The sequence below is a fragment of the Elephas maximus genome, chromosome 1, assembly GCF_024166365.1.
Source record: "Elephas maximus indicus isolate mEleMax1 chromosome 1, mEleMax1 primary haplotype, whole genome shotgun sequence".
NCBI classification, from domain to species: Eukaryota; Metazoa; Chordata; class Mammalia; order Proboscidea; family Elephantidae; genus Elephas; species Elephas maximus.
This window is the reverse complement of record NC_064819.1, coordinates 216,583,440-216,610,435: the sequence shown is the minus strand read 5'-3', so window position 1 is coordinate 216,610,435 and position 26,996 is coordinate 216,583,440. Positions and strand designations below refer to the sequence as shown.

The window sequence follows — 26,996 nt, the reverse complement described above, 5'->3', positions numbered from 1 at the left end:
GTACATGGCTGATGGGAATTCAAAATGGTACAGTTACTGTAAAAGATAGTTCGGCAGTTTCTTATAAACTTAAACACATATGACCCAAAAATCATACTCTTAGGTATTTCCCTAAATGAAATAAAAACATTCACACAAAAACCTATTTGAGAATGTTTACAGAGGTTTTAATCATAATTGCCAAACTGAAAGCAACCCAACAGTCTCTCAACATCTGTATAATTAAACAAGCTGCGGTATATTTACCCAATGGAATATTATTTTGCAATAAAATGGGGAAGTTACTAAATATGTACAATAACATGCAAGTGAAGGAAGCTAGACTCAAGAGGCTATGTGGTATGATTCCATTAGTACATTTCAGAAAAGGCAAACTATAGGAACAGAAAACAGAGTGGCAGTAACCAGAGGCTGAGGATGGAGAGAGGGATTGAGTATCAAGCAGAAGGGAGGGAAGCTTTTGGAGTGATGGAACTATTCAGCATTTTGATTGGGATGGTGCTTACATGACTGTATATGTTTGTTGATACCCATAGAACCATATACTAAAAAGAGTGAATTGTACTGTATGTAAATTATAGCTCTTTTTCATAAAACAGATATTTGGAAGCTATATCAACCAATTCCAATGTGTAGAATTAATTTTGTTCTTGATTAAAAACAAAACACAAAAAAACTTTGAGCGTGCGAGTAGCCACCTAAGATACTCCACTGGTCCCATCCCATCTGGAGCAAGGGAAAACAAAGAAAAGCAGAGACACAAGGGAAATATTAGTCTAAATGACTGATGGACCACAACTACCACAGCCTCCACCAGACTGAGTCTAGCACAGCTACACGGTGCCCAGCTACCACCACTGACTGCTCCAACAGGGATCACAATACAGGGTCCCAGACAGAGCTGGAAAAAAACGTTGAACAAAATTTTAACTCACAAAAAAAGACCAGACTTACTGATCTGACAGAGACTGGAGAAACCCTGAGAGTATGGCCCCATACACCCTTTAAACTCTGCTCTGAAGTCACTTCTGAGGTTCACCCTTCTGCCCAAGATTAGACAGGCCCAGTGGGCACACCAGTCCAGGGGCAAGGATGAGAAGGCAGGAGGGGACAGGAAAGCTGGTAATGGGGAACCCAAGGCCAAGAAGGGGAGAGTGTTCACGTGTTGTGGGATTGGCAACTAATGTCACAAAACAATACGTGTATTGTTTAATGACAAACAATTTGCTCTGTAAACCTTCATCTAAAACACAATATAAAAAAAAAAAAGTTGATTAGACAACTAGGGCTATTTGAACACTGTCCTGATGTTTCATGATAATAATGAATTATTATTTCTAAAGTATTGTGATAAAAATATTGCGGATGTATTTCTAGGAATAATCTATGCCTTTTAGAGATATCTAAAGAAATGGTATGAAGCCTGGAATTGACTTCTAAATCATCTAGGTGGGTAGAGCAGAGGATACATATGACCCAAGATTGTCCATGAATTTATTATTGTCGAGATTAGGTGGTGGGTACATAAGGATTTACTCTACTAGTTTCTCTACTTTTAAATTTGTTTGAAATTTGACCTGATAAAATATATGTATTTTAATTTGCAATTTAAAAAAAATGTATAAATCCCCTCATTCTATGGAAAAATGAAAAAAAAAATACAGAGGAAAAATAAATTTGTATCAAAGGACTCAAGGCAAGTATGGAAACTCACAACCTAAAGGCTGCTTTTGTAGTTCCTGGGATGGTTCTGAGCATACTCGTTGGCATCTAAATTGGAAATCCATCAAGTCTGGCATTAGTTTGTACCTCCAGACACTGACTCCACCACTAAGCTAATACTAGCTTGATATTAAGGTATCAAGTCCTGAGCTTCTGGACCATTATTAATACAGATTCACTATAAACTCTTAGAGCTCTGTACATTTCCGTCATTTGTTGCTGTCTGTTATTAGAAATGTTCATTGCTTTCTAGTTTTAGGTGGGTTTCTCTTCTTTTTAGTACAACTGTGCTTATTGCATGAATTATTTCATGTAATCTTACTTTACAACCTTGAAAATGTGAATGTATCATAGAAGAAGAGACTAGACACATATACAAGATCTTTTTGCATGGTACTTACTAATTGTATACAACAAAGTCCTGCTATGATAGTTTCTTTTATTAGTTAAACAAATAATGCATCCTCCAAGTCGATATGCCTCAGTTTTCCTATCCCAAGAGAATCAGGGAGGACTAGAGGCTGAAAGAGAGATCCAGAGGTGGAGGATCACTACCAGGCAAGTGGACCAGGGCCAGCCTGGCTCAGGCTAGAGCAAGAGGCAGCCAGAAAGAGCTGACATGGGAGCTTGAATCATGTAGCCAGAGGTAGGTCAGAGCAGAGTGTGGCCTCTCAGAGTTCACAGGACCTCTGCCTCCCCTATGACCATGGTTGTGTTTCAAGGGCCAAGTCCAACTGCATTGCTCCCCTTCCCAAACACACACACACAGCATTTCTGAATGACAGTAAATGCCTTATTTCTTGCCTCTTCAGCAGCTCGTTCTGAGTCTAAAGTTGATATCAACATTAATCAAGTATTTAATTAGTCAGGATTAATTGCAGAAACACTATCTGTAAACAGCTTGGACTTACTTCTGTAGGAGATGAAGGATTTTTTTTTTAAGCTTAAATGCCTTATTTCCAAACATGATGTCAGAGAATTTTTTTCTGTATTAAAAAAACAGTAAATATTGTTTCTTTGTCACATGGTTTAGAGACAGTAGAACTTTATTATGGCATGGCTTATCAGTTATTTAGATAAATGTATGCCCTATTTATAAATTGAGGCAAATAAAGCTCTTGTTTCCCAAATAACAATTATCACAAAATGCTATTACAATACAGATGACTTTTTAAGGTGCCTGTCAATTGAACATTAGAAACTATCTTTATGACATGATCTTATACACAGAAAACCCTAAAGAATCCTCAAGAAAACTACTGAAACTAATAGAAGCATTCAGCAGAGGTTCAGGATACAAGATAAACATACAAAAATCAGTTGGATTCCTCTACTCCAACAAAAAGAACATCGAAGAGGAAATCACCAAATCAATACTATTTACAGTAGCACCCAAGAAGATAAAACACTTAGGAATAATCTAACCAGAGACATAAAAGACCAATACAAAGAAAAGTACAAGACACTACTGCAAGAAGCCTAAAAAGACCTACATAAGTAGAAAAACATACCTCGCTCTTGGGTAGGAAGACTCAACATTGTAAAAATGTCTATTCTACCAAAAGCTATCTATAGATACAATGCAATTCTGATACAAATTCCAAGGACATTTTTCAATGAGATGGGCAACAGATCACCAGCTTCATATGGAAAGGGACGAGGCCCTGGATAAGTAAAGTATTACTGAACAAGAACAAAGTGGAGGCCTCACACTACCTGATTTAGAACCTATTATACTGCCACAGTAGTCAAAACAGCCTGGTACTGGTACAATGGGTACATAGACCAACAGAATGAAATTGACAATCCAGACATAAATCCATCCATATATGAGCAGCTGATATTTGCCAAAGGCCCAAAGTCAGTTAAATGGGGAAAAGACAGCCTCTTTAACAAACAATGCTGGCATAACTGGATATCCATCTGCAAAAAAATGAAACAAGATCCAAATCTCACATCATGCACAAAAACTAACTCAAAATGATCAAAGACCTAAATATAAAATCTAAAACGATAAAGATCATGGAAGAAAAAATAAGGACAGTGCTAGGAGCCCTAATACATGGCATAAACAGTATACAAAACATTACTAACAATGCAGAAGAAAAACTAGATAACTGGGAGCTCCTAAAAATCAAACACCTATGTTCATCCAAAGACTTCACCAAAAGAGTAATAAGATCACCTACAGACTGGGAAAAAGTCTTTAGCTATGACATTTCCGATCAGCGTTCGATCTCTAAAATCTACATAATACTGCAAAAACTCAACAACAAAAAGACAAATAACCCAATTAAAAAGTGGGCAAAGGATATGTACAGGCACTTCACTAAAGAAGACCTTCAGGTAGCTAACAGATACATGAGGAAATGCTCTTGATCATTAGCCATTAGAGAAATGCGAATCAAAACTACAATGAGATTCCATCTCACTCCAACAAGGCTGGCATTAATCCAAAAAACACAAAATAATAAATGTTGGAGAGGTTGTGGAGAGACTGGAACACATACACTGCTGGGGGGAATGGAAAATGGTACAACCACTTTGCAAATCGATTTGACGCTTCCTTAAAAAGCTAGAAATAGAACTACATAGGATCCAGCAATCCTACTCCTTGGAATATATCCTAGAGAAATATGAGCCTTTACATGAACAGATGTATGTACACTCATGTTTGTTGCAGCACTGTTTACGATAGTAAAAAGATGGAAGCAACCAAGGTACCCATCAATGGATGAATGGATAAATAAATTATGGTGTATTCACACAATGGAATACTATGCATTGATAAAGGACAATGACGAATCCGTGAGACATTTCATAATGTGGAGGAATCTGGAAGGCATTATGCTGAGTGAAATTAGTAGTTGCAAAAGGACAAATATTGAATGAGAGCACTACTATAAGAACTCAAGAAACAGTTTAAACAGAGAAGAAAATATTCTTTGGGGAGGGAAGGAGAGAGAGGAGTATTCACTAATTAGATAAAAAAAAATAGTAGACAAGAACTATTTTAGATGAAGGGAAAGACAACGTATAATACAGGAAAGGTCAGCACAACTGGTCTAAACCAAGAGCAAAGAGTTTCCTGAATAAACCAAACACTTTGAAGGTCAGCGTAGCAGGGGCAGGGGTTTGGGGACCATGGTTTCAGGGTACATCTAAGTCAATTGGAATAAAAAAATCTATTAAGAAAACATTCTGTATCCCATTTTGGAGAGTGACGTCTGGGGCCTTAAAGGCTAGCAAGCAGCCATCTAAGATGTATCAATTGGTCTCAACCTACCTGGAGCAAAGGAGAATGAAGAACACCAAAGAAAGAAGGTCTGCTAAGTCCCAGCTGTTCTGAATCTGCCAGTGATCAACACCATGGCCTTGAACAGACTTTTGGTATCTGCTTTTGGTGCCTTCATTTGTAAAATTATGGGCTTTGATAATCTCTACGGCCCATTTTATTCACTCATCTGTTTTTGAGAACTCTGATGTTCCTATGAGTCAGAATTGACTCGACAGCAATGGGTTAATAGGATGTTCCTGAAAGAGTGCAATACAGAATTAGGAGATCCCAGGGCGTTTTCAATCACCTCGTATGCATACAGCAACTTGACAATGAATACAGAAGGCTAAAGAAAAATCGTTGTCTTTGAATTGTGGTGTCGGAGAAGAATATTGAATGTACTATAGACTGCCAAAAGAACCAACACATTTGTCTTGGAAGAAATACAGCCAGAACACTCCTTAGAAGCAAGGATGTCGAGACTATGTCTCAACTACTTTGGACATGTTATCAGGAGGGATCAGTCCCTGGAGAAGGACATCATGCTTGGTAAAGTAGAGGGTCAGTGAAAAAGAGGAATACCCTCAATGAGATGGATTGACACAGTGACTGAAACAATGGGCTCAAGCGTAACAATTGAGAGGATGGCACAGGACCAGGCAGTGTTTCCTTCTGTTGTACATAAAGTAGCCTTGAGTCAGAACCGACTTGACAGCACCTAACAACAACAACAAGCTCTATTTCCAGCTCTCTGGTGACTTGCTGTGTGGCCTTGGGTACCTTGCTTAAATACTCTTTGTCCCTATTTCCCAAACTGCTAAGTAAGGATAACCTGGGTAACTCACAGAGATTGATAGTAAGTTATTAAATTGGTTGTAAAAACATGTAGATATAATTTTAAACTTATTATACAAATGTATGGTGCTTTCACCTGAAATTGGTTTAGTTCAGTTGTACTTACCAAGATTAATTCTTGTGACTTTTTGGAAAGAACATGCCTCTGCTAATGAAAACAGCAAAGCAAAAGAAAGATATCTCAGCCAGGACTTCAAGGCAGAGGCTAGAGCTGAGAGGTAGAAAGTAGGAAAGTAAGAATATTTTTCCTGACCTGATGCACTATGCTCCAGTCACATTCCTTCGGGCTCAGGGCACCTGCTCTTACAGAATCAAAGTCTAGCTGTGGCTGGGAGTTTTAGTGGGTCTTCTCAGCCTTGCTTATTGCCTCAGAGCCCCTCAGGGGATAAAGAGGACTTTCCTGGCCAGATTCCCCTCTCAGTCAGTTCCTTTAGCACCCACCCCAAGCCCTGGTCCTGAAATCCATACCTCTTCAGACATCTTAGAGTTCCCGGATGGTGCAAATGGCTAAGTGCTTGGCTGCTAATGAAAAGGCTGGAGGTTCAAGTCCTCCCAGAGGCACCTCAGAAGAAAGGCCTGGGGACCTACTTCTAAAAAATCAGCCCCTGAAAACCCTATGTAATACAGTTCTACTCTGAAACACACAGGGCCACCATGACTCGACTGGCTCAGAGGTCAACTCAAGGATGCTTTGATGTCATGTTATGCCACGGCACAGCCTTCTAAACCATGAGCTTCAACAACAATTAGATCAGGCACATTTACTTTGATGTACTTTTTTTTATTAAAAGCAGCCCTGCAAAGTACTATTTGCCTGTCTTTTTCTGAAGTCTGCTGTCCCCATTTTATAAATGTTTATGTTCTTGTACAAACATTAAAAGCACTTAACCAAATGTGGGAAGCAACTGAAAGTTATTCTAGTGCTGAGGCGTCAGTCTGTTCTATTTCTCAAAGGAACGTTATTGTGTGACCTCACTAAAGAAGGGAAGAAGTAGAAGCATATGTTGTTTATAATATTTCTCTACATGAGATATGCTGAGAAGTGGGTGAGTAGAGTTGGGGTGTGGCCAGCTCATTCAACTCTGGAATGTCTGAGAGAGACTTGGGGAAAGATTAAGAACCCTAAGAAGATGAGGGGCATTTGGGTTATGGTGATAGAGGCTTTGATGAGTCACCCACATGGGTTTGCTTGCTTTAGAAAATAAGCATCTGATAGAAGAGCTGCAAGTCAATTTGTAGCTAATCTAGTGTTTATATGAGTGTGTTTGTTTTCAAGATCTTGTTCATTAAATCACATTACGTGGGAGTCACAGGTCCTAGACTCTGTTTCTGGTTCGGAAATTGATTTTATTGCCCTTCCTATTTACAAATCATGGATGATATGAAAAGTCATAATCCTCAAGGAGCATGAAACGATAGTGAAGCTACCTCCAGGAGGTCCCAGAAAAACATTTTAAGAGCAAGTACTTTGGTTCTTCCTTTGTGTCCAGGAACTCAAGGAGACTTCTACGTGGAGCGAAACTTGCCCTGGGATATCAAGGCAAATTGAGGATGATGATGTCAGAATTGCATCCTACGCAGTCTCAAAGGACAATTCATATAGAAACAGACACAGATTTAGATTTAGGGTTGGTGGATGGAAGATTAGCATCCCACTAGAGTTCACACCTGGAAAAATAGGAGATATTCAGAGTTCAACTTTGGAAGCCCCCACCTACGGGCAGATTACCCAATAGACAAGATAAGCACAGTGCTTACCTTGCTTACAGATCATCCTTACTGAAGAATTTTACATTTTTCACCATGTCAAAATGCTGGTTTTAGGTATGGCTGGTGTCATAGATTGAATTATGTCCCCCCAAAAATGTGTGTATCAATTTGGTTAGACCATAATTCCCAGTATTGTGTGGTTGTCCTCCATTTTGTGATTGTAATTTTATGTTGAGAGGATTAGGGTTGGGATTGTAGCACCACCCTCACTCAGGTCACCTCCCTGATCCAAGGTAAAGGGAGTCTCCTCAAGAGATAAAGGGAAAGGGAAGCAAGCAGAGAGTTGAGGACCTCATACCACCAAGAAAGCAGCACCAGGAGCAGAGTGCATCTTTTGTGTACCAGTTCCTGCATCTGAGAAGCTCCTCGACCAGGGGAAGATTGAGGACAAGCACCGTCCTTCAGACCCGATAGAGAAAGAAAGCCTTCCCCTGGAGCTGACACCCTGAATTTGGGCTTGTAACCTACTAGACTGTGAGAAAATAAATTTCTCTTTGTTAAAGCCATCCACTTGTGGTATTTCTGTTATGGCAGCACAGGGTGACCAAGACAGCTGGCATCTGTCTCTCTCCCAACCCCACAGCACCTTACTACAGAATCAAAGCCACTTTTCAAATTTACAATCCCTGACAGGGACGGATTACCCAGTTAGCAAGGTAAACACTGGTTTATTTGTGCTTACTTACTAATCTGTGGTGAACAATTTCAAAGATGTGATGAAACCCATGTGAAATGGTTCACTACAGATTAGTAAATAAGCACAAATAAGCCCATGCTTACCTTGTTTACCAGGTAATCCGACTGTGCCTCTACCTCCGTTTTCAATCTTAGGGCCATCCTGAGGACCTGAGAATTTACTATTCCCACTCCTTAGAACCTCTTCTGCTGCCAGCTGTTCATAATCCTTCTAAATAAAGTATTGCCTATTCCAGGGTTATCTGTCTTTTAACAGGTGACCCCAGAAGACCTCATAACCATCAAAGGAACCAACAGATAATGTTTTACCCCAGCAGAGGACTTCGCTTTCACACAGCTGGGTAGACCTCAGACTTCCCAACCTTCAATGAGAGGACAAGAATATGCCTATCTCTAATAGAGTTTTGTTTTCCTCATGGGAGTCAGTCTGAAGCAGACCAGGGGGCTATTTGCCAAGTAGAACACACAAGTCTTTATCCTAACCTCTGCTTTGCAAACTGATAGGGACAGAGAACATCCTTACCCTTTAACCCTTTGACTACTGGAGAAGAGAATTAGAAAGGACACTCTTCCTTTCTGGGTCTTATTGTTTTCTTATCCATGCTCTGAAAGACATCAAAAATCTTCTCTTGTTGGGAACTCCCCAAAGTCTGCATTTTTACCTTCAAGACATATAACTTCACCTACCTCAAGTGGTCTTTAATATCATTTCGTAATTATTGACTTGCTTACAACACATCTATTTTCTCCTGCCCCATCTTCTATACACTGAACATATGTTAAATCATTTATATAACTACAGAGACATGACAGTAATGCTGGTTCATTTATTTATGCAGGAAATTTTTGTCTGAGAAAGATAAATCAACTCGGCTGTCACCTCAGATAATCCCCTGGAGTGGAAAATAGTCCATTGCCTCAGTGGACCAGCTTGCTCCTGCTCCCAGAGATGGGCCAAGGTAGCTGGGGTGGCTGTGCTAAGGTAGCCCAATGGCATCATGCATCCTCTTTCCTTTATTGACAAAGTATGAGGTCAGACAAAAGAAGCATCTCCTGATATCTCCAAGTATAAAGTTATAACAATTTACAATTATTGGTGTAACACAAATGTCAGTTAGCAAACTTTTATTAGCATCAACTATGTCATACTGACCTAGATTATGGAGACACAGAAATAAACAAGACAGACACCAGACCTTACCTTAGGCCCACTGGGGTTACCAGATTTGCACTATCAGGCTTAAGGGAAAGAACCAAAAAAAAACAAAAGACTCAGCTGCAAATCTTAATGCTAGGACCCTGCTATCTCCAGAGGCTCCTTTCAACAGACTGACTCGGTTGTTTCTGAGTTTTCGCAGGGAGTTTGTCACACGTGCTCAGGAATAACTCCTCTCATCATCTTCTGCCCTGGCTTCTTCCTCAATGGCCAGTCCCTTAAGGGAGGGGCCGAGCCTTTGCCCTCCATGAGTAAATGGTTCACCTGGCCTCTCTAGGTAGCCTGCAACTCTGTCAGGCTCTGCAGCAAAGTTGTCCCATGGTACTACACTAGTGGGGAAGAATCGCTCTGCCTAAGACAATGTCACAGTTTGTCACTTGGGCTCGAAGCGGCCCTGAACAGCCCTCTGAGTTCTGCTTACTCCGCCTTTCTTGCCTGGCTTCATCTCTAGGACCTGGGTGAGGAAAAGACCTCCAACACTATTATGAGTTCACGTATGTCAGGCAGTGTTCTAAGCACGTTACGTGCATTAACTCATTTAACCCTCACGACAGCCTATTTGGGGGAGAGGTACTATTATCTTTTTCATTTTGGAGATGAACGTAAGGCATGGTATATTAGTTACCTATTGCTGCACAACAAATGACTACAAATTTGGCAACTTAAAACATTTGTGATGTCCCATTTTCTGCGGTCAGGACATGGCTCAGTGGTCTGATTCAAGATCTCTGCTTCAAGGCTGGTCACAAGGCTGCAAAGGGCTAGGGACTCATCTGATGGCTTGGCCAGGCAAGGGTGTGCTTCCAAGCTCCCCTACATGGTTGCTGGCAGAATTCAGTTCCTTTTGGGCTGTTGAATTGGGGGCCCCAGCTCCTCCTATCTGGGTGTTAGCCAGTGGATGTCCTCAGTTCTATGCCATGTAGGCCTCCCCATGTGACAACTTGTTTCATCAAAGCCAGCAAGGGAGAGAGGTGGCCAGCAAGATAAAAGTCACAACCTTTTATAACCTAATCATGGAAGTGGTATCCCATCACATTTGACATATCCTATTGGTTAGAAGCAAGTTCAGCTCCTGCCCACACACAAGGAAAGGGGATTTCACAAAGGTGTGAATATACTAGGAGGCATGGATCACTGGGGGCCATTTTAGGGTCTGTCCACCACACACAGAGATCCTAAGTAACTTACTCATGCATTGGCACCTGATAAACAATTAAGCCACAATTTGAGCACAGGAAAACTGTACTTCGGAGGAAAAAGAGGCTCAAATGGTTTGGAAGCCAGGCTGTCCATAAAAACAAAAATATAATGTATTTCTCTTTTATCAACTTTTAGATGAGCCACTAAAACAAGTGTTACTGAAGATGCAGGCCTTAATGTTGATTTTTTTTCCTGACACAGGTTTCCAAAATAAATTGAAAATAACATTATACAGCTTTCACACAATTATCTAGATTTCCTGGGAGCTTTAAAAAATTCACAAGATATGATGACACTATATCCTCCATTCTTCTATGGAAACAGCTATTGATTTGAGCTAAGTAGCAACTTGGCAGTCAGCTCTGGCTCATAGCAACCTTATGTATAACAGAACCAAACATTGCCAGCCCTATGCCACCCTCACAATCGTTGCTATGTTTGAGCCCACTGTTGCAGCCACTGTGTCAATCTACGTAGTTGAGTGTCTTCCTCTTTTTCAGTGACCCTCTATTTTTCCAAGCATGATGTCCTTCTCCAGGGACTGGTCCCTCGTGATAACACATCCAAAGTAAGTGAGATAAAGTCTCACCATCCTCCCTTCTAAGGAGTAATATTCTGGCTGTACTTCCACTGAGACTGATTTGTTTGTTCTTCTGGCAGTCTCTGGTGTATTCAATATTCTTCACCACCATAATTCAAATGCATTAATTCTTCTTTGGTCTTCCTTATTAGTTGTCCAGTTTCCCATGCATATGAAGTGATTGAAAATACCATGACTTGGGTCAGGCACACTAGTTATCAAAGTGACATCTTTGCTTTTCTAAGATTTTAAAGAGGTCTTTTGCCTCCGACATGCCCAATGCAATACGTCATTTGATTTCTTGACTGCTGCTTGGTGAGCCCATTTATGGAGTAAATTAAAAGTGGTTTCTCCCAAATATTTAATCAATATCAAATTTCTTTGAATAATGAGAGATTTATATGTAGAAATTAGACATTACCAGAAAAAAAAGAAACATTACCCCTCAAACGTGTGCTAGCTTAATAAAGTTACGTATACATTTCTAAAGAGTTCATTAAGACGACATCTTCATTACCCACACCTGAGCGAAGGCTACTGTTCATCTCGTTGCTCACAAACTCGTGGCAGCTACCTGAAACACAAATATAAGTCATCCCTCTGTATCTGCAGGGGGATTGGTTGGTTCCAGGACCATAAAATGGCATAGTATTTGCAAATAACCTAAATAGATCCTCATGTATACTTCAAATCACCTCTAGATTACTTATAGTACCTAATACAATAGAAACGCTATGTAAATATTCATTATACTATACTGTCCACGGAATAATGACAGGACAAAATCTTTTTTTTTTAATATATTTTCGATCCCTGGTTGGTGGACCCTGGGGATGGTGGGTGGACCTTGCCAATGCAGGACCTGAGGATGTGGGGGGCTGACTGTACAACACCTTGGAGGCATTCAACAGGCTTTATAGGAATTGAATTCATTTATTTGCTCAGTTAACATATATTGAGCCCCTATTCCATATGCTGGAGCCCTGGTGGCACAGTGGTTAAGAGTTCGGAAGCTAACCAAAATGTTGGCAGTTCAAATCCACCAGCCACTCCTTGGAAACCCTATGGGGCAGTTCTACTCTGTCCTATAAGGTCACTATGAGTTGGAATCGACTCAATGGCAATGGGTTTGATTTTTTTTTGCTTTATTCCATATGCAAGGCCCTATATTAATAAATCAATCTGATTGTATAAATCAAATTGTAAAACATTAAAATGCACATGATAGATAATGTCTGTAACGATGTCCTATAGCAAGTCTGTGGTATACAGGAACAAAACCTGAGTTGTCTAGTTTTTACAACAATCTGGTTCAGATTCCCATGATTGTTCGCACAAAGCTGCAAAGCTGATTTGGGGTTATGAACATTATTACCCTTGGTAGGCTGTTTCTAAATTACCATGTAATTGTATGGTAATTATCATATTCTACATACTTCAAATGAAGTTATATAGGAAATATAATTACAGTTATTAGATTCTAGACAATGCCCATTAGGTGATTCAAAATGGCTCTTTGTTAGGAGCATATCTTAAGAAGGAATGGTATTTCCCACCACAGGCCCAGTGGGTAATTCCAGTCGTCCCATGATCTCACAGCTGCAAATCTGCCCCCACCCACTCACACATGTCTTTGGTCAATGATGCTTTCCTTAATTAGCACATGACTTAAACTTTAGTCCTGACTTATCTGTCGCTTTGGCCCCTGGGCTACCTGCGTGTGGACTGGACTAACTGGGAAGAAACTTGACTTGAATAGGGATGTGATTGGCTTTGGCATCGAATGAAGGGGAGAGGGGTTTGTCTGGGTTTGCTTTGACAACTGAACTTCCTTTCTCTAACTTCTCTCTCTTACAGTCTAGGCTGGTGTCTAGGTTTGTGCTTGTATTTGTAGTGTTATTTTATTTTTATGATTCTTATACCATCATCAACTTGAGAACAGCCTCTAGAAAAAGCCGCTAGGAGCTAAACCTTGCCTGATGGCCTGAAGGGTCTGATTTGAAGAGTACAAAAGACCCTCCTGATTCTTTTGCAATGGGCCAAAACTAGTACTGTCTTCCCTCCTTTTTTTTTTTTTTTTGCTTTAGATTCCCAGAGTTTGTGTCACTCCTCTGGGTGTTTAAGCCACAGAGATGATGACTCTAGTGTAGAAATCTGTGCCAAAAAACATGTATGTTAGAGAGAAGGGCATATTTGAGGAAACTAACGATCCTTCTAATATGCCGTCCTCTCTAATATACGTGTTTTCTTGGCACAGATTTCTACAGCAGAGTCATCATGCCTGTGGCTTAAACACCCAGAGGAGTGACACAAACTCCAGGAATTTAAAGCAAAAAAAAAAGAAAAAGGAGGAAAAGGCAGTACTTCTCTAATCACCACTGAAGATTTAGATTATTTCTCTATTTTAATAATATTTTATTATGTTTTTGGTGAAAGTTTACATAGCAAATTAGGTTCCCATTCGCCAGTTTCTGCTCAAATTATTCAGTGACATTAGTTGCATTTTTCACGTTAGTTGCATTTTGCATTAGTTGCATTTTTCACATTTCTGTTTAATTTCATTCTGGTTGCTCCATTTCCATTGCTCTAGCTTCACTGCCCCGTCATTGCCTTATCTTTGCTTTAAAGCAATGCTTGACCTTTTGGTCTCATATAGATGGTTTTTTCAAGGAGCACCATACTCAAGGGTAGTATCTTTTATTTTGTGTGCCAATCTGTTATTTCGCTAAATGGTGACCTCAGGGAATAGTTTCAGTCAAAATTTAAAAGTATCTCAGGGCAATAGACTCAGGGAGTCCTTTAGTCTCAACTGGTCCAGTAAGTCTGGACTTTTTAAGAACTTGAGTTCTGTTCCACATTTTTCTCCCATTCTCTCAGGGTCTATTTAATGTGGCCCTGATCAGAACAGTTGATAGCAGTAGCCCAACACCATCTAGTTCTTCTGGTAGATTATCTCTCTTGAAAAGGCACCAAGAGAAGGTTCTTTGCGGAGTTAGAACACAGGACGGAAATTGAAAATGGGGATAGGATGAGATGAAAGACGTACATATTTTGTTTTTCAAGTGACAAATTCACTGAGCATCTACAATGTGTATGGTGGTGCACCTGATACCAAGGATGGTCCAAAAGCAATGTAAAACCTGCTTCCATGGACTTGGGAGATAATTGGTGAGCTGACAGATAGATTTGTGAAACAGCTAACAGTGCCATGCGGTGCACATTGAAACACTGAAAATACTTTGTGCTATGGAAACTCCTTACAGAGGACATGGGATTGGAGCTGTGTAGATAACAGGAGGGAACATCAGGTAGTATCACAACATCAGCACAGCCTTGGACTTGGTCTGTGCATAGTGTTTGGTGGAGAGAGGAAGGAAATTCATCAGGCTAATATGATTTACTTTTGGCAATTGAACACAGGAGTTGAGACTTTCTTTACCCCATGGGCACTGGAGAGCCATTATAGATTTCTAGGCAGAGAAATCACAAGATGAAATGGATGTTTTAGGAAGAACTGCGTTCATGATGGGTTGGAGGTGGGGAGCACTGGAGTAGGAAAGGTTTGTTAAGCAACAGCAGAAATACAGATTTACCTAGGTCGTTAACCAGAGATGAATGTGAAAGACAGGAAGACAGTGGGCTGGAAGGGTGATTTTTTTGATGCCTGGCCTGTGAAATGATGGAGGCAGCAAAGGACATCTTCATGTTTCCAGCCTGAATGACTCAGCTTGAGGAGGGTGACCTATTGTCAGTTAGGTATGAAGTAAAGGGGAAAGATCCAGATTTCAATAAGTATAATCATAGAATCATAGGACTTTAAAGCTGGAAAGGGCTTTAGAGATCATCTATTCTACACAATCATTTTAAAGGAGGGGAACTGAGGCAAAGGAAGGCTATGTGACTCAGTCCAGGACAGTGAACACAGAATAGGACAAGAGTATAAGGAGAACAGATATCTTCGCCCATCAGGTCATCCTGCCTGTTTCACTGTCCTTACCGTACAGCTCTTTATTCTGTGATTATGTCCTTGCTAATAATTGGTGTTAAAACTCCTTTCATTTATGAAACAACATATTGATATGAGTGGTACAATTTTTTAATGTCTTTCCTTGGAAAGTAAAAAAGTAATCTAAGATCATTCTTCAGCTTCCCTCCCTCCCTCTCTTCCTTCTTCCCTCCAATTTTTCTTTCTTTCTTAATTGACTGGTCTTAAAGATTCAAAAGTCTGAAAGTCATTTCTCTGCAGGATGGCAAATTCTGTGTAACCTGTTGACTTAGGCTGGGTTCTCTAGAGAAGCAAAACCAGTAAAGCATAGAGAGAGAGAGATTTATATTAAGGAAATGGCACACATGGTTGTAGAGGCTGAACCCTCTCAAGTCCGTGGGTCACGTTAAAGGCTTCTCCTGATTCATATAGCCGCAGGAGCTGGTGAACCAAAGATCAGCAGGTCAGAGAGCAGGGCTCTTGCTCACAGGCTGCAAAGATCAATGAATTCCAAGATCAGCAGGCAAGACCACAGGTAAACTGCTAGCTCAAGTCCCAAGGACCGAGGTCAGACCAACAGGAGCCAGCTGCAGGATCCAGCTTGAGCAAAAAGCCTCCCAAGTCTTGCCAGAATGTCCACTTATATTCAGATGCAGGCCACATGCCCAAGGAAACTCCCTTTCAATTGATTGGCACAGCACATCCCACCATGGAGGTGATCACATATCAAACTCAACATGGAAGTGATCACAACATTATAGGACCGCCAAAACACTGAGAATCATGACCCAGCCAAGGTGACACACCTTCTTCACCATCATGCCTGACTTTCCCAAGGTACCTCAGTTGGGGTTAAAAACGTAACCACAGGAAGGATGACAAAACAAAGTTTTCCTGCCTCTGCCCTCACCCACTTGCCAGGATTAAAGCCATCTTCTTTTTATCAGAGCTCCCTTGCATTAGGACTGGGCTACAGCCCACAGAGTGGGAGTAAGGGGGCCACTAAGGGAGGGTGAGGGACTCTGAATCACTGTCTCTTGTCGGTTGGCCTTAAACCAAGGCTTGATAATAGTAGCAAGGACATGGACCACCTTTCTTTGAAATGAACAGGCAATATTTCAATTCTCGTTTAAAGTGTCCTGCAAAAGCCTCCTTCTAGCTAGATTATGTCTCCTTTCCCATGTAGACCGCGCAGCTGATGTTTTATTCCCTTAAAATGGGAGCTTGTGTGGGAGATGATTCAGTCCCTCACAGCCCATCTGGAGGGCTACCCCACTAGGCTCCAGAAAGGCCCCGCGTCTGAATCTGGCAGAGCTCAGTCCGGTTAGCCGGTGAGAAGGCCTGTGGATAGGATCACCAAAGATTTAGCAAGACTTGACTCATTTCCTCCTAAACATGAGCTACGGGTAAGAGCACTGAACAGTGGTCAAAGGATCTGGGGCTACTTCTACAAATAGCGAGGTGAACCTGGCCCGATTGCTCAACTGCCAAATTAGAAGTCTAGGAAAATTTCAAGGAGCCCTGGTGGCGCAATGGTTAAGCGCTGGGCTGCTAACCAAACTGTCCGCGGTTTGAACCCACCCTAAAGATTACAGCCCACGAAACCCTATGGGCAGGTCTACTCTGTCCTTTAGGGTCGCTATGAGTCGGAATCTATTCAAGGGCACCCAACGACAACGGTGGGATTCCTTCCAGGAACGTAGGATTCAAAAATCGGACAGGATTGGTAGCGCTGCCTGGGCGAGTCGCTCAGGGCCCTGGCGCGAAGCACCTCGCTGGAAGGTTGCCTGGAGCCTACTGCCCTGCCCGTCCACAAGCGGTCAGGGCGCGGCGTGCGCAAGTCTCCGCCGGGCGCAGCGTGCGCGTCTCCGCCAGGCTCGCCGCCGCCGAGGCCGGGACGGATGGGTGGGGCAGAGCGGGGTGAGGCGGGGCAGAGCGGGGCCGGCGGCCGCTAGGAGAGGAGGCTGAGGAGGAGGAGGAGGAGAGACAAGGCGGCGACCCTGCCTGAGGAGAGGAGAGGTAGAGGCTGCCGACCCGACGGGGGTGTGGGGCGCGGAGCGGCGCCGGGACAAAGCGGAGCAGCCGGGCACGGCGGCCGCGGCAGCCAGGGCCTGGGCCGCGGTCCGGCCACTCGGGCCGGTGAGTGTCGGGAGGCCCGGAGGGACGCCGGGGCTGAGCCGGCGAGGAGGAGGCGGGGGTCCGGCGCGAGGCCCAGGGCCGGGGCGGCGGCGCCGTGGACCCGCCGTGCGCGGGGCTGCAGGCCCGGCCTGGGGCGCAGTAAACACGGCCCGGGCGGGCCACGTCTGTCCCCGGCCGGCCGGCCGACCCGGCGCTCCGAGAGGGCGGCCGCGGTGCCCGCGCGGATCCTCCTACCCGGCCAGCCGTTGAGGCGGCCAGCAAATGGCGACCCAAACCCCGGGGACACCGACCCCCGTGACATCCCGGTTTGAATGTCTGTGTGTTGGAGTGAGTGGGCGAAGGATGAGTTACACTTGGGAAATCCCCCAAAACCTCGAAAGCCCGGCCTCTCGTTCCCTGACCTTTTAGAAACTTGGGTTTGGGGGGAGAAACGGGTTGAAGTAAGACTGGGAGGCATCATCAACTATCTCCACGGGATGAGCGAAGTTGGTAACTTTTCCATTCATGGAAGTGAGAGGATCCTAGTCTCAACCACAGCCCTTATTAAAGGGAAACTTCCTGGTTTTTCAAATGTGAGGAATATGACCATTTCCACGTTATTTGTGTACAGCTCCTTGAAGCGCGTTGCTTGCAGGGGGGACATATACCGCAAATTGGATTGAAAGTAGTCCCCTTTTTTGGAATATGTGTATTTGGGAGTAAGAGACAGGCAGAACAGTATGTGTTTACCATGGTTGTAGTAGTTCCCCCCCACCCCCCTTGGTGTTTCTTTCTGAGCCGTGTCGTAAGTTCCAGAGAAAAGATGCTTGGGAAGGAATTGACCTTTTATTCCATAATTACTTGGTTGACTCTGATCCAAGATGAAGTTATTTATGGGCATTCTGATATCAGTGTAGGTTAACTGAAAACTCTTTAAATACAAAAGCCCAAACTTTCTAAACTTCAATTTCTGTTTGCTAAACTTCATTGCAGCGTTGGGTCCTTTAGAGACCTAGTAAATTATGTTAACAGAGTTTTTGTGTTTTGCCCTATCTGTTGAGGTTTTTCAAAGCAGTACAGTTGTTGACATGGGAAAAGGAAAAGCGTAACTTAAAATATGCCTTTAGGATTTTTCTAAGGATTAACGTTTCAGTCTGCAGTATTCGCCGAATCACTCTTCTTTTATGCTTAGTCACTGTTTCTTACTACAGGAGTTTAACTGGGGATAACATGTTTTGCTAGTTTTAAATTGCAAATTTGTTTTTTACTTGGTACTTTAAAGTGTTGACATTAGCCTTTCTTGATTCTGGAAATGTTAGTGGGTGGGGTTTTTTGAGTGTTTATAAAGACAACTGCATTTTCAGATCTAGGGGAACTTCTGTGTATTCCAAGTGTAGTAGATATTTAATTTTAATCCAGTATTTCTCCCCATGTCTACCACTGGAGAACACTTTTTTAGAACAATATAAATTGGCTCAATAAAATAATACCATTGAAAAGCAGTAATGTAATAGATTGTTAATATTTTGAGATAATGTAATATAGTTAGATACTTTAAGGTCACCAAAGTAGACATTGGTTATTGAATGTTCACTACGTAATAAAGTGTGCTACCAAAATGTAGCTGTTTTAATGGGATAAGCCATGTACTATTCTGTATGATTTGGGATAAGTCTTTGAATGAAAGGAGTTAGTACATGCTATGGAATGGCATTATATTCATAGAGTTCTTTGATGTTAAAACCTTGAGTGAAAAGGCTGTATAAAATACTATTTAATTTCAGATTAAGTTTGATGAAATAGATGAGATTGAATGGCATTATATTCATAGAGTTCTTTGATGTTAAAACCTTGAGTGAAAAGGCTGTATAAAATACTATTTAATTTCAGATTAAGTTTGATGAAATAGATGAGATTGACCTTGGCCTAGTAGCTTTTCTGTTGTGGGTAGCTACACAGATACAAACATGCCTCACTTAAAGTCCAGTCTGTGAAAACCTTTTTACAAAAAAAGTGTGTCTTTTTTTTTTTTTTTTTTCTTAAGGATGGGTAATGCAAGCAGAGGGGCCCTGGTAGCACAGTGGCTAAAGTGCTCAGCTGCTAACCAAAATGTCAGAGGCTCGAACCCACCAATCATTCCAGGAGAAGAAGATGTGGCAGTCTGCTTCTGTAAAGATTTACAGCTTTAGACACTCTATGGGGGCAGTTCTACACTGTCCTATAGGGTCACTATGAACGGGAATCAGCTGGATGGTAGTGGGTTTGATTGGGTTTTGGTGTAATGAAGGTATTGGTGGTTTGGTGGTAGAATTTTTCCCCCTCCATGTGGAAGACACAGATTCAATTTCCACCCAGTGCACCTCGAGCACAGCCACCACTGTCTGTCAGTGGGGCCTTGCACATGTACGGTGCTGAACAGGTTTCAGTGGAGCTTCCAGACTAAGACAGAGAAGGAAGAAAGCCTGGTAACCTACTTCTGAAAATGGGCCAGTGAAAACCCTCTGGATCCCAGTGGTCAGATCCTGTTGTGTGTGGGGTCACCATGAGTTGGGGCCAACTCCTGAGGCAGTGAACAACAACATTTGCATTAGATAGTTCCGCATATGATTGCTTTTAATAAGCTTTATAAGTTTAAATGCTCCGATGTTAAAAATAATTATGTATATACATGTATAGTTTATGTATGTAAATGGCTATTGTATAAAGTGAAGTACACGTATTTTCTGAAGACTACATGTTTACACCCTATTGAGTATACACATAATTATAATCAACCTTTGTAGAGTTCTGTATTTTTTTCAGGGTAGAATAATTGCCTCAAGGTCACAAAGTTGAGATTCCTAAGAAGCCCATTCCTCTATACTCTGCTGCCTATTTTAATAAGCTGGGTTCCACCATTTGGGTGAACTATTTTTATTTATCAACTCAAATAGGTTCTAGTCTGAATATCTAATATTTACCAATATTTATTATTTCAATTTCTGATGTAAATTCATAATACTTTCATTGTTTATTTAGTGGAGACATTGCAAGTAGTTGAAACTTCCACTTTGGAACAAGCTACTCATAATCATATTTAGAAATGGAAGATGTATGTTTTGATTATATTATATCTGGAGTGGTTAAAAACTTGAAAATTTTTCTACATAATTAGGTCATTCACTCAATAAATAAAAAGTCAGAAGCAAAGTGTCATAAAAGACTGTACACATACATAACCCATTTAGCCATTTTGACCTCCATCAGTAGGGCATGTGCTTTAATGGACATTTAAATTAATAGAAGATTTTCAATCTTGTCTAGCCACCCCCCACTCCCACCCCCCCCCCCCCCTTTTTTTTTTAAACCAGTGAGATGGTATGTCTGACTGAGGTTATAGGTTTATTATGGTCTTTAAAACTGAGTGCACCTGATCAGGAGATTAGTCAGCAAGTGTTTGTATTTGGTATGCACTTACATGTCTGACTATACAAAAAAGGACAAGCCTTGCCCTTAAGGACCTTGTAACTTATGGCTAAATTTGAAATTTCAATTGTAGCTTCTGTACTAATAGTTAGCTAATTGAACAAATCTGTCCACAGTTCCATAATCAGCCTTACATTGTAGCAACATGTTAATATTTAAGTAGAATTCTGTTTCATCTAATACTGTATTAATGGTAATAACTAAGCAATAGGCTGATACCACTCCCTGTTTTGAGCTTCTTTTCCTCACCCTGTTCCCTACCCGGGCATCCGTGGTTGTGCAGGCCCCTTGCCTTTCTTCTTGAACTGGATGCCCCTATATTCAGCTTTTCTCAGTAATCAGCCCATAAGATTGATGAAGGAGTTAAAATAGTGGAACAACAAAAAGGTAAACTCTTCCGATGTCTTTTTTGGAAACCCTGGTGGCGTAGTGGTTAAGTGCAATGGCTGCTAACAAAAAAGGTTGGCAGTTAGAATCCACCAGGCACTCCTTGGAAACCCTATGGGGCAGTTCTGCTCTGTCCTATAGGGTCACGATAAGTTGGAATTGACTCCATGGCAACATGTGTGTGAGTGTGTGTGTGTGTGTTTAGGATTTTAAAACAGTGGAAGGTTGAAATTAAATTTCTTTGATTTGCTCTACGCTAAATAATTATCATATTCTGTATCTTCGGTGCTTAAGAAATGTTTGCACACAGTTGACTTTTTATAGCAGCTACCTGTACCCTTTGCCATTGAGTCTATTCTGACTCATAGTGACCCCACAAGACAGAGTAGAACTACCCTTAGGGTTTCTAAGGCTGTAATCTTTACAGAAGCCAAATGCCACATCCTTCTTCCATGTAGTGGTTGGTGAGTTTGAACTGCCAACCTTTTGGTTAGCGGCCAAGTGCTTAACCACTGTGCCACCAAGGCACCTTATAGCAGATAAAATGAGGTAATTTTGACTCAGATTGTTTAATGCTAGATCTGGAAGGTTATTATGCCTTTTTGTGGAGTGTGTTGTTTTCCATGAAATCAAGAAAATCAATTTCTTTTGGCATCCAAATGTTTATTTGCTTGTAGTCTTTCATTTATTTGTTGTATCTAATGTAATGAGCTCCTGAGTCACAGTTTTGAATGCAAGGGAAAACAACATGAATCAGACAGAAGTGGCCCCACCCTTCATGGAGCTTATAGTTTTACCATGGAGATAGATATTAAACAGGGTAATGATTTACTTAGAGTTTTGACTAGTTACTAAGGAAAAATGCACTGTGTAGTGAACAGGAATCTTTGTCTGTGAGGATATGCAAAAAAGTAACTTTGAAGCTGAGCCATAAAGGATGAGGCTGCAGGTTGGCAGAGAGGGAAGACTGTTGAAGTCAGGCGCAGGCATCAGCTCAGAGGCAGGAAGCTGCATTGAGTATTTTTGGTGGTTTTTTTATAGAGTATTTTAAAATAATGCTTATTTGCAATCCTCTATTTATTTACCTCTTTACATATTTTAATGAATTTGGAGACAGAAATTAATGCTTTTTTGAGGGCAGTATATTTATGTCTAGAGAGGTAGCTTTAAATGACAAGGCCTCATTTCATTGTATGGGAAAATACCATGTCTTAAAAACTGTTATTATAACTTGCTTGTCAATCCCAGAGTATGAACTGGGAAGGAACTTCTATTAGAGAAAATTAAAACTACTGTAAAGCATTTAATCGTTTACAAATATTTTCTAGCCTAATAAAAATTTTTTTCCCGTGATTCAACTTTATGTGTAATAATAAAAATGTTCTTTGGAATGTTAAGATTCTGATTCAAGGGAGTTAAAAAAAAAAAAAAACTTAAAAAATATTAAGGTTTTATTAAACTCATCTTAAACTTGAAGCCTTAATTTTAGCAACATGGTGTCTGCTAGGCCTGCCATGTCACTGTTCAACTGATAAATTAGAGATTGACATTTTAAACTTGTTTTACAGGATCAATGAGGAATTGTGAAATACTTTATGAGGGCATATTTAATTTGATAATAGTAATCTTGATTAGAAAAAGGATGGATCGGGGAGAGCTTGATTCCTCTTTTGCATAGCTGTATTGAGAATTGTTCAATTCATAATGTAGTTCCAAATGTATGTTTATACTAAGTATTATAAATGTAAATTATTTAAAAATAATTTAAAATGCATATGTCCACAGCAAAATAATGTACCATCATAATTAGAAAAGAGCAAAAAGACTTTTTTGACCACACGGGTGATTAAGTGTTGGAATAAACTACAAACGAAGTTGTGTAATCTTCATTCCTCAGATAACATCTTAAAATTGGATCACCAGTTACTGAAGTCCTGCCTTATTGTCTTAAACTTTTATAAGTAAACAGATCTGTTATTATTCATGTACGTTGATCAGACGCAGATTTAAATCCTAGTTCTGTCGCCTACTAGGTAGTTGACTTTGGGGAAGTGAACCTTTCTAAATCTTGTTGCCTCTGGATTGTTATGAGGATTAATAAGTGAGATGATATCTGTAAAGAAGGGCAATATAGGTAGGTAAGTAGTGTTCCTGTTTTCTTCTAAGTCTAATTCAATGAATAATAAATATTATGAATTCCTTGCTATGGATTCTTTTTTTTTTTTTTTTTAAACATTTTTGTTGTTCAGAAGGGAGTAGTGTGGAAGAAGTTATTTATTTTGAAGCTTGAGAACCTTCCACTTTCCCTTTGCCTTTATAAGTTGTTGCTGCATTTAACTCAGAGTTGTTTATAATAGTTGCTATTTTAAACACTTTTGAATTAAGCCACGTTTGATGTTTTTGAGATGCGTTCTGCCTGGTGTGGTCATGTGATGGTGTGTGCGGTGACATAAAGTGTCCTACAAGTTCTGAGAGCAGCGGCCACTTTTGTTAGAGCTGCTTATATTTTTAGGTTTCTTTCTTAGTAACAGTCCAGCCTATAACCTTCACCATGCACTTCATGATGAACTCTGGTTGTTGCAAAATAAGAAAGCTACAGCTGTTTTCACTATCTAGTCACTCAGTAAGATTGGTCTAAAATCTCGGGTTTTTTTTGGATGTATGCTTAGTTTATAGTGTTTGTGGTCTTTAATCTTCCATTTCTTCAATTATGATTCTTTTAGCATGTCTCTCTTTAATTTGTAGATGTTGTTCTTTAAAACTTATGGGAATAAATAAAGGTGTTGAACTCATAATTTATACTTTTTAACACAATATAGTTTTGGTATTGAATGTGCACCTTGTTTTTTTTTTTCTTGACATCGTTGAACACCGTAATATCAGCTCAGATCTTTTCTACTTATCAAGAGAAGCTATATCAATACTGATTTAGGCAGGCTTTTTGTTATTCTAGTTTGAGGAAAATCAAGCCTCAAATGGAGAAAAAGAAGTAGCTCTTTGGGAGTGATTAGTTTATGTGAGCCACCTGTAACCAAGATAGAATTTATGGAAAAATATATCAGAGCTAGCAATCTCTTATGCACTGAGATGAAGAAAATAGTAGAATCAGATTCTTATGTACAAAATTCTTGTCTGCTGTAATATAATTTGGAAAATGTTGAGCTGAATTACCTGTGCCGTGTGCAAGTAGACAGACATAAGTAATTAGGTGTGGAGGTCTGGCGTTTGGAAGAGGCATCTAGGCAGGATATAGAGTTTTCAGCATGCGGGTGGTAATTGAAACTTGAAGAAGTTGGTAGCGCCTAGGGAGAATGTATAGAGTGAGCAAGAAATGACTTGGAATCTTGAAGAAGAGTAATATTTAAGAATCAGGAAGAAAAGACTGAGGCATGACCAGAGAGTTAGGAGAAAAACCAGGAAAGTATAGCATCGTGAAAATCAAGGGAAGAAAATAGTCCAAAAAAGGAGGGCTTAGTCAACAATATAATGATATAGTGGCCAAGGAAGATGGAGTCTGGAAAAAAATGCCTTTTGGATTTAGTGCTTAGAATCTCAATTGTTTTTAGGTACCATTGAGTCAGTTTTGACTCCTGGCGACCCCATGTAGTAGAACAGAACTGCCGCATAGAGTTTTCTTTGCTGTAATCTTTACAGAAGCAGGTCACCAGGTCTTTTTCCCATGGAGCTGCTGGGTGGGTTCGAACTGCAACCTTTTGGTAGAGCAGTTTTAATGAGTGGTGGCAAATATAAAGCCAGATTAGAAGGTTGAGGAATATGTGAGAGGTTGGAAGGGTTTTCTTTTTGTTTGTGTGTGTTTTTTTTTTTTCTGAAAGCTTGACTGAATAGGAAAAAAGAAAGGTAACAAAAGAGGGAACCCCTGAAAACCCCATTGCCATCAAGTCGATTCTGACTCATAGCAACCGAACAGGACAGAGTAGAACTGCCCCCACAGAGTTTCCAAGGAGCGCCTGTGGATTCGAACTGCTGACCTCTTGGTTAGCAGCTATAGCTCTTAACTACTATGCCACCAGGGTTTCCAAAAGAGGGATATTGTTTATTATTTAGGTTTTTTAATTTTTTTATTCTATCTTAGGTGAAAGTTTACAGCGCAAACTAGTTTCTCATTCAAAAATCTATACACAAATTGTTTTGTGACATTGGACATCCATGCAATGTGTCAGCACTCTCCTCCTTTCCCTTTCTACCCTGGGTTCTGTGTGTCCATTTGTCTAGTTTTACTGTCCCTTCCTGCTTTCTCATCTTTGCTTTTGGTCAGGTGTTGCCCATTTGGTCTCATATACTGGAGTGAACTAAGTTTCCTCATGTGTGTTATTGTTTGTTTTATAGGCCTGTCTAATCTTTGACTGAAAGGTGGACTTCAGGAGTAGTTTCAGTTCTGAGTTAGCAGGGTATCTGGAGGCCGTAGTCTCGGGGGTTCCTCCAGTGTCTGTTAGACCAGTGGATCTGGTCTTTTGTGTGTGTGTGTATGAATTTGGATTTTGTTCTACATTTTTTTCCCACTCTGCCTGGAACGCTTTATTATGATCCTGGTCAGAGTGGTCAGTGGTGGTAGCTGGGTACCGTCTAGTTCTGGGCTCAGGCTGGTGGAGGCTGTGGTTCATGTGGTCCATTAGTCATTTGGACTAATATTTTCCTTGTGTCTTAGGTTTTCTTCATCCTCCTTTGCTGTGAATGTGGTGGACCAATGTATGTATTTTAGATGGCCACTCGCAAGCTTTTAAGACCCCAGACACTACTCACCAAAGTAGAATATAGAACATTTTGTTTATGAACTATGTTGTGCCAGTTGACCTAGATGTCCCCCGAGACCACAGTCTTCAGCCCTCAGCCGCAGTAACACGGTACCTCAAGGTGTTTGGATGTGTCTTGGAAGAGTCTATGGCTTTGCCTTGGTCAAGTTGTGCAGACTTCCCCTGTATTGTATGTTATTTAGGTTTTTTAAGTTGAGAAGATCTTAAATATGTTTTGCTGTTAATAGGAACAACCCAATAAAGAAGTTGAAGATTATAGAAAAAAATCCTCTTAACAGGCTCAGTAATCATAAGTGACTCAAGATACTGTACTGATGTTTTCCATTATTTTTGGTATAAAACTTTTCTTGATTAAGTCATGATAAAGTCATAATAGCTGATTTTAAACCAGGAAAGACCATTAGGTATCTGTAATACTTTCATGCTATTTTATAGATACTATTTCTCTGCTTAAAATCCTCAATGATCTCCAATTATTTAAAGTCTGAACTCCTAAGAGTAGCATGTAAGATTGTTTGTAATTCGTCTCATTCCCATTTGATCTTGTCTCTTACAACTACCTTAGACATTTTACGTTGTAATCCCAGGAACCTTGAGGTTTACTGAACATGTTTGGCAATTCATGCCACTTCTGCATTTGCATATGCTGTTCCTTCAACATTGAAGTCTCCCTTCCTTACCAGCCTCGCCCTTCCATACTTCAGACTTCTCATCTTTCAAGATTACTGTAAATTCTTCTCTAACCCCCTACCCATACAACTTACTATCTTCTCTGTGCTACCATTTTACTTCCGTTGTACTGATCACATAATAACGTGATTTGACTTTTCCTGTCTTTGATTTGACCTCCTACTGTAGCTCCTTGAGAGGAGGCGGTATGTCTTATTAATCTTTATATTGCCACACCAGATACATTAGTACAGGGTAGTTGTACCAGAGATGTTTAATGAATG

General features: G+C 40.7%; 2 protein-coding genes across 4 annotated transcripts in view; both read left to right on the top strand.

Annotated features, from left to right (window-relative positions):
• The window catches only part of SHPRH (SNF2 histone linker PHD RING helicase), a 164,982-nt gene extending 157,360 nt beyond the window's left edge, over positions 1–7,622 (top strand). Inside the window, exon 31 of the transcript XR_007519553.1 lies at positions 7,345–7,622. The gene's annotated coding sequence lies outside the window, so the exon portion shown is untranslated. The remainder of the gene's footprint in view (positions 1–7,344) is intronic.
• A 9,614-nt stretch (positions 7,623–17,236) lies between these two features.
• Positions 17,237–26,996, top strand: part of FBXO30 (F-box protein 30) — a 30,050-nt gene continuing 20,290 nt past the window's right edge. Inside the window, exon 1 of one of the 3 annotated variants that reach the window (XM_049903047.1) lies at positions 17,237–17,320. Coding sequence is in view for 1 of the 3 variants with exons in the window: in XM_049903031.1 (XP_049758988.1) it covers positions 23,378–23,409 (32 nt within the window). In the remaining 2 variants the exon portion in view is untranslated. Of the gene's footprint in view, positions 17,441–23,266; positions 23,410–26,996 lie in introns of those variants that run through there. The other 2 variants (XM_049903038.1, XM_049903031.1) reach the window with 2 other exon arrangements.